Genomic DNA, 13,573 nt, shown 5'->3' with positions numbered 1-13,573 from the left:
ATATATATATATATATATATAAAGTCAAAAGTAAATAATATACACCAAAACCCTCTTTGATATATTTCTGACATAAAGATCTGAAGAAAAACATGAATCCAGCTTTATGTGTCAGTCCAGGATGCTTCATCAGAGTGGTGATTTTCCAGCTGCATCACTGGACTCGTACCAACTGCAGCTTCCTGGGCTGGATGTCAGAGACATCATGATGTTTTCTGGTGCCGTGCTATTAAACGGACACCCTTTGTTTTTCTAAACGCTTTGCTGTGGTCATCTTTAATCCCAATGGCTGCTAAACATTTCAGGGATTTTACCAAACTTAAAGGAAGCTTCTGTGAAAAGAAGCTAAAACATGAACAGGCACAATTCTCCCGAGACCAGTCGGAAAAGTTGGGTTATTAATTGTTGTGGTTCATTAAAGAGAAATTTATTCATTTTTTAATAGAAATGTATTGATTTAAATGAAACTAGCTGTAAAATATTGGCTGTTTTGACTTGTTAAAAATGCATGACATCCTGCAAATTGACTGTAAAATGAGATAATTGATGATAATTGCTTTCCAACAGAAACTAAGTACATATTTCCAAAAATGTTATGCATATTTATTCCTTTCCAGTGAGGAGAGGTATAATTTGAGGAATTGTTGGAAGAAAAGCACAGCATTTATCAGACACACCTGGAAGATTAGGGTTGGAGAGAGGGGTAGGAATTGGGGGGGGGGGTGTCCATTTTAAATGCCATAGTTTATAAATAGAGCTTGCTAGGAGATATGATGGATGTAAAACGCTTTAAAAACCAAAAAATACAGTAAAGAAAGGAAAAAAAATAAACAAAAAAAACCCACAAAAATTATGGTAAATCATCATAATTAGAACACAGTTTGCACCTTTTTTTCTGGTTTTAATGTAAGACATTAGCTACTTCTGTAACCTCTAGACCAGTGGTGGATAACTCTAGTCCTTGAGGGCCACGGTCCTGCACGTCTTCAGAGTTTCCCTGCTGCAACTCACCTGAGACATATCAGCAGACTGGTGCAGAGCTTGACATCAAACTGCACTAGTCTGCTAATTATCCATTATTTGAGTCAAGTGTGTTTAACTCATTGAGGACCAGAATATAACCTCAGGTACATATCCATACAACTCCACAATAAAGGGTCAGGATGCTCGGCCAAAAACATCCAGAAATTCCCAGCAGGTTTTACAAGATATCAAAGATAGATCTGGATCCCAGCATACTATGATTTAGAACAGGAAAAATTACAGGGATTTTTATCACTGCAAGAGAACAAATTAAGATCTAAACATGGAACAAACAGCACAATATGGCCAAAACACTGTGGATTCATTATCAGTGTATCTAGGAATCTAATAGTGCATCCATATAAAACGAATGTCACACTAGAACAGGATGGAAATCACTCTGTATGGACATGAACTGCTTGGCAGATATTACATATTGGTAGTTACATGTAATTATGTTAGAGTATTTAAGTGTTAAATCTTCCAGGGCTGAGAGCAGTGTTAAATGAGGCAGGTAGAACCACATGTTCTGGCATCTCACCTCCAAGATGGCGTTAAATGATCCAAGTTGTTCACATTTTTATATTATACCTTGTCCGCATGAACCTAACCACCGATCTCAACAGCTCTAAAGTCATGAATCCCCATCAGATGCTTTACCCTCGTGTTTTAGTGTACACCCAGCCTGAACTCATCACACAGCTGGAGCGGTTGCCGCCTCTGCAATCAGCCTCGAATTCTTCCTAAATTAGTTCCAGGAAAAGGGATGGCTGCCTCTGATTCAGCTTAATGAGGCTGGTTAAGACGTGAAACTGAGGATTCAAATAAACATTTCACATTAAATGTCCCACTTTAAAGCTGCCAAAACTCAAATTCAAGTTACTTTTAATAGTACTGGAACCAACACTCACATGGGATTAATTTATTTGCGACACATTCTGCTCAGCCACAACCAGTATGTTATATGACAGATGTAGGGCATCATAAATATATATATATATATATATATATACCTGTGGATGGTTACTTGTACTGATATGAAGTCCCATTGGACAGACAGGCCATGTAATAGAGTGAAGGCTAATGAACTGGCAGACCCTGAATCCCCCGCGTAATGGAAATGAGACGGGAGGGGGGGGGTCTGTCTGGTTCTCCTGCAGGTGTGCTGCTCTTCCTTCTAATCTTCATAAAAACCATCGCTTGTTAGAAACGTCTGATCTCTTCTGCTGATTGTTGATGTCACTTTTTTATTTTCAGCTTTGTTTTACGCTAATGACTGTCACCACTGTGATGTGGCCCTAATTAAAATATAGATGTGTTGGAAACATTTGCTTTGTTTTTGGTTGTTAGTGACGGCTTTTAGGTCTGAACTGGTGTTTTATCTGCATAATGGAGACAAACGTGGTCAAATTTAATCCCAGTTGGATCTCATGCACATCTTAAACACTCGGGACGTAAATAGCCGGTTTGATAATGAAACTTTGTATCGATTTGGTGTTTGCTGATATCTAAGACTTAGTTACGATTCAGTTTCGATATGATTCGATTCAAGATCCACCGATTTATATGAAACAATATTACTGGTAATTAAACGCAGTCATTTCCATTTATATCTAAATCTCAAAAAGCAACCATAATATCAATTACATTTTTATTTGTGAGTTTTTAAATGAATGAATTTAAATTAAAATGCTTTATTATAATGGAGACGGACTATCAACATACTCTTACCTCCCTATTAATCACCACCTATGTGTATTCTAGGCATTTCTCTAAAGGTTGTAGTATTTTTACAGTAACGAGTTATTTAGACCAGTGGTTTTCTCGAGACCCTACGCGCTCATGTTCATGTTGTTTATGCCAAATTCTGATCATTAGGGTTTTATTTCCTTTTTATTTCTGAATAAAAGTTCAATTTAGAGCGACAAAAGAAAGACAATGTAAACGCCTAATTCCGATTGAAAATGACAATTCGGATTAAACTTAATTCCAAACTAAGTGGTGTTTTTTTTTCCCATTTCGGATCCGAGCTGATTAACTTCTCTATCATGTAAACTCTCATTCTGCTTTCAGTTCATTCTGGTCGTTGTGCAAATGCTTGTTATCGTGTCCCGTCACAATGACGCGCATATTCATGCGGTCTTCTGCCTCCAGGTTTTGGTACTTTCTCTTCTTTCTCCTTCTCAGCTGATGAAAAACTAATTTAGTACGCTTGTGTCGAGTTGGTACTTTAAAAAATCTAATCAAAATTGAAATTAAAACTGTACTTATGTGGTTTTCCACGGTACAACCGAAAAGAAAAGAAGCAGGAAGTGGAGTTTGTTTATTCCCGGTATACGCAAGCACATCACGTCATCTCCCCATCCAATCAGAGCCCTTCCCAACCCCCAGATCTAAAGCATGATTAAGTAACGGTGAATGAACATGTTATCCATGTGAACCTCAATTCAAAATGACTATTTCCATGTAAACTGAAAGGAAAATAATTCAATTTGGAATAATTAATTCCAAATTAAAACACATCATACAACTGTAGCCAATGAGCATTGTCCTCTTACCTCTGACATCATAGTCCCAGCAGCTTCTGATATATTCTGACCAACAACCATGACACCATCAAGGTCACTTACATTCCTTTCCTTCCACCTTCTGAGGCTCAGTTTGCACTCAGCAAGTCATCTTGAACATGTCTACATGACTAAATACATGTGACTGGCTGAATAGTTATTGTGTTAACAAGCTATTTAAAAAGACTGAGCTAATAATAACGTGGACAAGGAATTTATTTATACATATATATATATATATATATATATATATATATATATATATATATATATATATATATATATATATATATATATATATATAAATAAATAGCGTAGAAGAGTTACAGCAGATCATCTTCCAACCACTGAGTCGATACACATGGCATTGGCACATGTTTTATGATGGAGGCCATTCTTCTACATTAATCCGGCCCTTTTGTTTTGTGTTCAGCAACATATTTAGCTCACTTCTTGGCAGCTAGCCATGAAACATGTTCAGGATTCTGGTTTGCAAGACAAAATGATTTCATATCTTTTTCCGTCTTCAGGTTCGGAGCTGGTGTACAGGAACAGAGACGGTCATGTCATCAAGTTCAACTTTGACCTGAATGAGACAGAAGTCATTCTGAGTAACAGTACATTTGTAAGTATTTTCACTGCCATCAGTTCACCAGTTCACCGGAATTAGGCAGCATTTTTACCTGACATGCACACTGAATGAACACTAATTTAAAAGATCACAACAAATAATGGTAAAAAAAATTGTTTCTTTCATTTATATCTAAACTTGTTAACATCTCTAAGAACTTTTGTGTAGTTTTACTCTGGGGAGGAGACACTGAACAGATGCTTGTTTAGACCTGTCCTCTAGATGGGGTCTAAATGCAGAAACAGCAAACTGAGCTGTGGCAGGAAAAACTGTGATCAGAGGAAATTAAAAAAAGCAAACAAGCAAAAAACAGGCAATGTCACTTAGAAATATGGTTCCTCGGGTCTCAACACTAACTTTTTTCTTTTACCAGGAGCACAGTGACCCTTAACTTTTAGGGGCATACATCAAAATGAAATTGCAAAGCAAATATTCACATTTCCTTTCATTTTTACTGTTTTACTGATAAATACTTGAATAATGAATGCATAAACTACACTGTTTGCATTTCACATTTTATTGTGCAACAGTTGACACATCATTAAAAAAAACAGCTACGATTAAATTGACACAATAACATCTGTTTGTGTTAAACTTTAGAACCAACTTCGGTGCACTGGTTGGCAGCCTCCTGCTCTCTAAATGTAACTGGGAGTGGAGCTGCACTTTCATTACACACGTCACTGCGCATTTTGTGTTTCAGACGAGCACCGTGTTTTATCAAAGTATCGTTTTTTAGTTATGTGGAGATAGTTTTATCTGTTTTATCAGTTAAATGTTGTTTCCTGCATGTTGTGGGTATAAAGAGAATTTTTATTTAATTATAGTCCTTAAAAAACCTCAGCCGCTCATCGGAAAACAGAATTACCTGGCTGAGTCATCGTCAGCATCTGTCTCTTCTTGAGCGTGATGTTTACTGGGGAGAAACCACAATTTGCTATCATTACCATGTTTGTGTTCAGTGAAACTGACCCGCTACCGCCTGCAGTTTAAAGTGAAGCCAATGCAGAAGTGCCAAATTTACAGCAGAAATAAACATGTTTACAACCTGGTACAAAAAATATGTATTTTAGGTTTAATCATTTACCATCATGACCACTGTGGGAGAATGATTTTATTTTTATAACTAATTTGTTTAGATGTCATTTAAACTTGAAATTCAGCATGATTAGGGGATTTTGATTGACAGGTATCCACCGGCAAGAAGGCGTAATTTACCCAGCAAACAGTGTATCTTAGCTTTAGCCTGACAGTTAGCTCAGTTAGCTTTAGGTTAGCTCAAGATTAGCTCTGTTAGCTCTAGGTTAGCTCAGTTAGCTCAAGGTTAGCTCAAGATTAGCTCCGTTAGCTCAAGGTTAGCTCAGTTAGCTCAAGGTTAGCTCAGTTAGCTCTAGGTTAGCTCAAGGCTAGCTCAGTTAGCTCAAGGTTAACTCAGTTAGCTCTAGGTTAGCTCAGTTAGCTCAAGGTCAGCTCAGTTAGCTCAAGGTTAGCTCAGTTAGCTCTAGACTACCTCAGTTAGCTCTAGGTTACCTCAGTTAGCTCCACGTTAGCTCTAGGTTAGCTCAAGGTTAGCTCAAGGTTAGCTCAAGATTAGCTCAGTTAGCTCTAGGTTAGCTCAGTTAGCTCAAGGTTAGCTCAGCTACCTTAGTTAGCACTAGGTTAGCTCAGTTAGCTCAGTTAGCTTTAGGTTAGCTCAAGATTAGCTCCGTTAGCTCTAGGTTAGCTCAGTTAGCTCAAGGTTAGCTCAAGATTAGCTCCGTTAGCTCTAGGTTAGCTCAAGGTTAGCTCAGTTAGCTCTAGGTTAGCTCAGTTAGCTCAAGGTTAGCTCAGTTAGCTCAAGGTTAGCTCAGTTAGCTCTAGGTTAGCTCAAGGCTAGCTCAGTTGGCTCAAGGTTAACTCAGTTAGCTCTAGGTTAGCTCAGTTAGCTCAAGGTCAGCTCAGTTAGCTCAAGGTTAGCTCAGTTGGCTCTAGGCTACCTCAGTTAGCTCTAGGTTACCTCAGTTAGCTCCACGTTAGCTCTAGGTTAGCTCAAGGTTAGCTCTAGGTTAGCTCAGTTAGCTCAAGGTTAGCTCAGTTAGCTCAAGGTTAGCTCAGTTAGCTCTAGGTTAGCTCAAGGCTAGCTCAGTTAGCTCAAGGTTAACTCAGTTAGCTCTAGGTTAGCTCAGTTAGCTCAAGGTCAGCTCAGTTAGCTCAAGGTCAGCTCAGTTAGCTCAAGGTTAGCTCAGTTAGCTCTAGGCTACCTCAGATAGCTCTAGGTTACCTCAGTTAGCTCCACGTTAGCTCTAGGTTAGCTCAAGGTTAACTCAGTTAGCTCTAGGTTAGCTCATTTAGCTCTTAGCTACAGGCAGGTTGGAGTTTGCTAGATGTCAACCATCCACCCCAACGTTCACAGCCCCCCCCCCCCCCCCCCCCCTCATCTTAATTTCTTTGCTGATATCTGTATTTTCTGGGCACATCTGCAAATTTATTGGTCTAACATGCGTAAGTAGAGGAAAAATTCACTCGAACTGTTTCACATTTTAGTCATGAAATGGGACCATTTGGTCACAGTCCGGATCCCTGTTCCTACACCACATGGTGCAGTTGGAAGTGCGAAATCTGGTTGTGATTGTACTTAATGAGGGATAATTCAATTAATCCACATGTGGATTATCTAACAGACTGTATGCAGATGCAAACGGAAATCGGAGCACAAAGATGAACTGACGTGAGTGGCAGAAGACTTGGAGGACATAAACTAAAACTACAAGCTGCAGTCTTGTGTGTAAAAGAATAAAAAATACATCAAACCTCACTGTAGTGTAGTTTTCCAGTTTTTTTTTTTATTTAATAGCAGAAGAGATAAAGCTGCTTTCTTTTTATCTCACTGCTCTGATTTGATCCCAAGAGTCTGAAGAAAACAAGCCCCTTCACTTCTTTACCTCCATGACATCCTACTTGTACTTCCTGGTAGGCTTCTTAAACACATGTTGGGATGCACCTGAAATATTGTTTCTTTCAGAAACTTAATTTGTATTCATACATTCAGGAGAATGTATGTGATATCTCTTCTGTGAAATTTAACTAGGAATATTTTCTACCAACAGAAGGTTAAATTTAGCTGTCCTCCAATTGCATCATTATGATCCTGTTGTTCTTCTATAATCCTCATGTACCAGGACTAATCATCAACCCTTTACTTTCTTCTCTTCACAGAGAGAAGAAAGCCCACACTGTTTTACAGTGTGGGCTTTTTTATTTTTGTTTTTTCACAATAATCTGTTGAATTTTGCTGAACAGCTTCAACCATTGCATCTGTGAATAATTTAGTTGTCAAGAAACACATGTCAAACTATGCAGACATGTTATGTATATGTTGTTATGTTATGTTATGTTATGTTATGTTATGTTATGTTATGTTATGTTATGTTATGTTATATAACATGGTTTGTTTTATCGTTTTATTCTGGTTGATTTGCTGTTTAATTTTCTATTATTTTGTTATAATGATCTGTAAAGTGTGCCTTGTAAACTCTTTTTTGTGTTTATTTGTTACAAACACTTTTTTTCTGGACCAGTATGATAAACTACCTATTTGGTTATAGATTTTCCTTTTAATCTATGTAAAATGTAAATTTCCTTTCTGCAAATCAGTCTTGCATTGTAAAAAAAAACAAAAAAACAACAAAAAACAGAGAAGTTCTTTGTACATTTAAATTTGGCTTTAAATACATATCTACAAGAAGATACTTTTAAAATATAGAAATATAATTACAAGTACTTTAATCTACTTTTTAAAAGTATTTTAATATTGCTAATGACTTTAAATATATATGTGTTATGAGGCTATATTGCTTACTCATTATGAAGTGGGCCGACCTAACAAGGTAACTTAAAGAAACAACCTGTAAATTATCAGTTAAAACTGCTCAGTTATGCTAGTTAGCTATTAAGGATACAAGATATCAGGATGTAACCAAATGTTTTCAGTAGCCTAGCAATGCTAACAAGCTACTTACAATTTTACCTAATAACAAGCTTTGCTTTTAAAACTAATCATATTGATGAACAATAGACAATAAAAGAAAAAGCAACAATGAAAAATTTGCAAATTACTTTTTGTAAAAATTGTATTTTTTTAGGCTACACTGTTGCTATCATGTGGAATACAAATCAAACGCATCATAACCGACTCCTAAAATGTAGCCTGCTGTTGCTAACAACTTATGATCGTAGTTAAACAAAAATGTAACTTAAAGATGTTATCAGTTTACAAGCTAATTGTCTATCCAAGACAACTGACTGACTGAAACAAACACATTAGCAATATTATGTTTCTAATCTTGTTAGCTGAAAAATATTGCCCTTATCCATTTATAATACAAGCAAACATGAATTAGCCATACTTTTTCAGTAGCTTAGCAATGCTATTCAGCTACTTATAATGCTACTTTTTGGGAGCCTTTATGTGGAAGTGACAGAGCCTATCCCCTCTTTGTGGAACTCCCTTCCTCTCAGTCTGAGATAATCTGAGTCAGGGATCTCTTTCAAAAAGCATCTTAAGACACATCTTTTTAATTTTGCTTTTTCTTAGTTTAATTTGTTTTAATGTTTTCTTACGGTTTTATGTTGTTTTAAAATTTTTTGTGTTTTGTTGTGAAGCGCTTTGTGTTTTTTTTTTTCTTAAATAAATAAAGATTTACTTGCTTATTTTTCATATATAAGCAGTTGACTATGTTAAACCACACAGTTTCTATCAAATAGACTACTTCTTAATGACTGTATTTGCACACAGTTGAGGCTACAACATAAACTTAAAGCTGTAAGGAGGTAGTTTTTGACAGATTAGGCCTTTATTTAGTTCTAAAACACATGCAAGTGAAAAACCCACTGTGCAAATGAGAACGGAGCACTTGAAGGTAACAGCAGTGAGTAGCAACTTGCTAGCATTGTACGATACGGAAGGATGCAGTATCAATCTGATACCATGTAAATAAAGGGCTAATATCACACATACAGATACTGTCACAGCTGTCATAATTTGAAGAGATTAATCTCTGTAATCAATGCATAAATTTTTAATTTAGTAACATATAAATGAAGTTTTTTTCACACAGTAGTCTCCTAATAGTTGGGATAGGCTCCGGCTTCCGTGCACCCCTGAATGAATGGTTATATAACATAAATGAATGAATGAATATTTGTGATATCAGAGTTATTTTGCAGCTAAAGAATTACATAAAAGTCTTAAAGAGCAACAGCTAAAATTCCTGTTGCTAAGACATGAACTTTCTTTTTTTAGGTGGCTTTCAAGGTGGCAAAGTATTCACTCTCTTCAGACCTGAAGTACGTGCTCTTTGCATATGATGTTAAACCGGTGAGTATATAGATACAGAAATATATATCCAAATAACTCCTGACACCCCACCTAACTCCAACCTCAGTCCCCATAGAAACCTCAACGCAAATCAGTTTTATAAATGTATTTAAATGTTTGGATTCTCATCACAAGCTTTGATTGCATTTCATTTTTATTGCGGTTCGCCAGTCTTCCAGTATTTTTGTTTCATTTCCTGGCAGGCTGACATTTACATTGAATCCTGTACAATACCCAAGAGCCCTGTCACTCATCAGCATGCACAAACACTCACACACAAGGTCTAAGCTTTACCTTCGGCATTGTGATGCCGACGTATTCAAGCTTTTCTGTTGCCTGACAAGTGATTTTCCTACTTATAATAGAGAAACATTGGAACTGGAAAATAAAACTATTTCATTGCTTTGGATGATTTCAGTCCCTCAGCTTGCACCAAACATGAATAGATGGATTACACTGAACATCAACATATTTGTTTGGAAAAAAACCAACTAATTCCACTACCTGCAGTGAGTAAATGTGCAGAAAACAGCGAACAGATGGCTTGTCATTTTAGAGCTTTGTCATGTGAGAAACAGGTGGAAAAGTAAAGCTGGGTTTCGCAGTAATTTCGGGAAACTTGGCACGACTGATGCTGGAGGTCAGTTTTAGTCATCCAGCTTTTTCTGTATCCGTTCATCCATCTGATGAGGTATTTTCATCTGCATACAGCAGTCAGTGTTTGTGTTTTAGCAGAAAGCAGGAGGAGTTTATTACAAGTCATCTCACTTTATAGAGGTTTAATATAAATTGCATTATTAGCTTAAAAACAGTATTTTATGCTTTTAGCTTCTTTGTTATGTCATGTTTTCCTCAAGTTTCATTCCTGTTTTTGCTTCCTTTTTTCAGTGAGTCTTGACATTGATACGAGGTATCAGTAAGAGATCAGTGTTTGCATTATGTGATTCCCTTGCAGGTGTACAGATTTTCCTACACAGCCTCTTACATTGTGTACAACATCTACACAAGGTAAGCTTGTTGTTGCCGTTTGCCTTCTGATGCGTGCTCATTTGGTGGCATTCAGAAACAGATGGTGGTTGTTGATATGTGTTTATCAGAGAGGTATGGGAGCTTAACCCTCCCGAGGTTCAGAACGCCGTGCTCCAACATGCAGCCTGGGGAAGGCTAGGACAGCAGCTGGTAAGGCTGATCCCTTCTCTCATTTTCTTTTTCACTCACCTCACTTCTCTTTGGAAATCCACACTGTCTCATCACTCTGGATCTGCTGCCTATATGCTGTCTGGTCATTTCCTTTATCATTATATTACTGACAAACAGATCAAACCAAGTTGGTGGGATTTAAAAGGTCCTTTTTATGGATGATTTCTTGTAAACATCTGGATGTGTAGTTTTCTTCCTGCTGCCTCAAGCATCTTACAGTGTAGAGACATTTTATTTCTGCATCGTAAGAAACAAGAAAGACATTTAACAGCTCAACCTTGGCAATTTGAATATTCAGCTCTCAGGCATAACTGTGCACGTCGATGAAAGCAACAAAACGGCACAGTGACATTTCATACTGTGCAAAAAGAACAAATGTGACGCAAAACTGGATGATATCAGGGTTATATGTAATGGAATTTAACCCTTTTTGAGACAGTTTCTCAGATATTTTCCAGCACTTTATGGTAAAATGTTTGATTATAATCCGGTTAATAGATACCAGGATTTCGATAAATCACATGGTAAATTGCCCTTTAACATTTGTTAAAGTGCGAAAAAAAGACCTCATATGGAACATTTTGGACTTTTCTTCCAATTTTTTCCTGAGGTCGGGTCTTAAAGGGTTAGGTTGTCTGCAGATAAATGATCCTGCAAATTTTATAGGTTAAATGTATATTTAAGAAGTAATAGCAAGAGAGGAAGAAAATAATAAAATGTAGCTAAATTATCAGCATGTTGAGGCGGACTCTTGGCGTGAACAAACGCTTATTTTACGCTTGTAATGAGCTCACTCAGGACCTTGATGAAACCAAACCACAGTGTTACAACTGGGAAAATGTGCTTCTTAGCCTCTCAGTGTGGAGGCTGAGCTGTGGAAAATGTATGACTGGAGGACAAAATGAGTTCTCCAGGACTCAGGATGTTGCTGAAAAGGCAGGATGTGTTTGTATTTTGCAAATGCAAATATTAAAATATACAACAAACAGTGCACGGTAAGCTGACCAAGTATGAAAATAAAGGCTCAGAGACGACACAGAGAGGACAAAAATAGGAATAAATCAAGTGGACAAACAAAAAACAGTTCAACACCAATATGGGAAAAAGAAAAAAAGAGAAAGAAAACAAAAGAAGAAATATCAGTTTTTTCTATTTGCCATCTTCTTCTCCAGATTTACATCTTTGAGAACAACATCTACTACCAATCAGATGTGAAGGGCAACTCTCTGAGAATCACCTCCTCTGGGATGGAAGGAGTCATCTTCAACGGGCTCGCTGACTGGTTGTATGAAGGTGTGTGATGGAGAGGGACGACTACTCAGGTCAAATCCAGCTCTCTTCTTTCAGTATGTAGGCTTTTAATAAGCAGTCAGGTGAAATAAACATGGAAAAAAAGTCCCTGTTAAATGTAAGTATGGTAAATAATGCAAAAAATGTAACAAATGGAAGGAGAGAATAAGTAAAGTTTAACCATTTTATTCGTACAATCAGGCGTTCTCAGTCTCCTTTATAAACCGTCCTGCTCTGAAGGGTGTTTACCGCCCTGAATACCTGCACACCGCTAAAGCACATGGCGCACAATACACGCTCGGACATCATGAACGTGTGCATAGACTGTCCTGTCTATGCACACCAGGTGTGTTTCGAAAGTGTGAATAAATTAGGAGAATTCTAAAACAAACTCGCAAGATGGATTTCACATCATGTGGCTCCAAAATGACAACGCTGGCACGGTTTCTCAAGACGGGCGCTTTATTGTGGCTTAACAAACGCCGTGAAAACTACAGAAATAGTAGTTTTAAACACCTTTTATAATCAACAGAAACATACAAATGGTAGTAAAGTATTACCTGGTGGCCGCCTGCCACTTTGGAGGTCTTAATCAGGTAAACTTGCGGCTTTGGGACAGTCTTCTCCAGACCGCCTCCTCCGTGCAGCTAGCTAATTAGCCTAGCTGATGTAGATGTGGCTCGGTCAAAGTCCTTTGTATGTCTGAGCGTATGCAGCTCTCGAAGCCTCTTACACTGAGCCAGACCTCGCAATATTAGCAGTATTACAATAAAATATTCTTATGAACGCTATAATGATGAATGAAATGCCTTTTTATATTATGAAGAATAATAATTTCAGACAAAACAATAACAAAAAAAAAAACACCTTAGCATTTGGAACAGCAATAAAATAATGAGCTTCTTAATTGGCTTCTCTGTAATTTCAAAGACACTTACACATCAAGCCACGACAACAGTGTGCTGATGCTGCAAGGAAAAGACAGATAGAGGCGCTAGCTTCATCTTGTTCCAGAAGAGAGAGGAGAACTTGAGAAGTTTCATGGTTTGATCCAGGACCTGAAGCTGGACCATAGCCGCTTCAGGACGGACTTTAGGACGTATGTGGAACAGTTGGAGGATCTGCTTTAGCAGCTAGCTGCTTGCTTTAAGAAGCAGTGAAGAAATAATAAAGATGTTCGGCCACGGTGATACAAAGTTTGAATGAAATAGCAGCAACAAAGTAACACCTGGTTAGCTCGCAACCAGTGACATATCAGTAAACACGCCTTCTCTGATTGGTTGATTATATCTGTTGGGTGCGAATAAAAAAAAATCGACTTTAGTTCAAAAAAATAAAACTCGCCAAATTGCTGAACGGAATTTTGTTACTGGTGTGAACAATCATATTGATTTTACACTGATCAGATAAAAAATATTATTCAGACGAAGAATTATATATATGTAAAGACTTAAATTAAAAAAAATAAAAAGACTGAATCTTAAAAAGGATTTGGTACTGTAAACC

At 37.3% G+C, this 13,573-nt stretch overlaps 1 protein-coding gene across 1 annotated transcript in view; it reads left to right on the top strand.

The window, feature by feature from the left end:
* Positions 1-13,573, top strand: part of LOC306774097 (inactive dipeptidyl peptidase 10-like) — a gene marked incomplete at both ends in the record, with an annotated part of 129,441 nt that overhangs the window by 62,405 nt on the left and 53,463 nt on the right. Inside the window, 5 exons of the mRNA XM_079264080.1 lie at positions 4,121-4,215; positions 9,503-9,577; positions 10,533-10,585; positions 10,675-10,756; positions 11,950-12,070. Coding sequence (XP_079120206.1) covers positions 4,121-4,215; positions 9,503-9,577; positions 10,533-10,585; positions 10,675-10,756; positions 11,950-12,070 — 426 coding nt within the window. The remainder of the gene's footprint in view (positions 1-4,120; positions 4,216-9,502; positions 9,578-10,532; positions 10,586-10,674; positions 10,757-11,949; positions 12,071-13,573) is intronic.

Source organism: Telmatherina bonti (assembly GCF_933228915.1).
Source record: "Telmatherina bonti genome assembly, chromosome: 24".
In the NCBI taxonomy this organism is placed as follows: domain Eukaryota; kingdom Metazoa; phylum Chordata; class Actinopteri; order Atheriniformes; family Telmatherinidae; genus Telmatherina; species Telmatherina bonti.
Note: the sequence above shows the minus strand (reverse complement) of the source record. Positions and strands in the feature narration are given on the sequence as shown.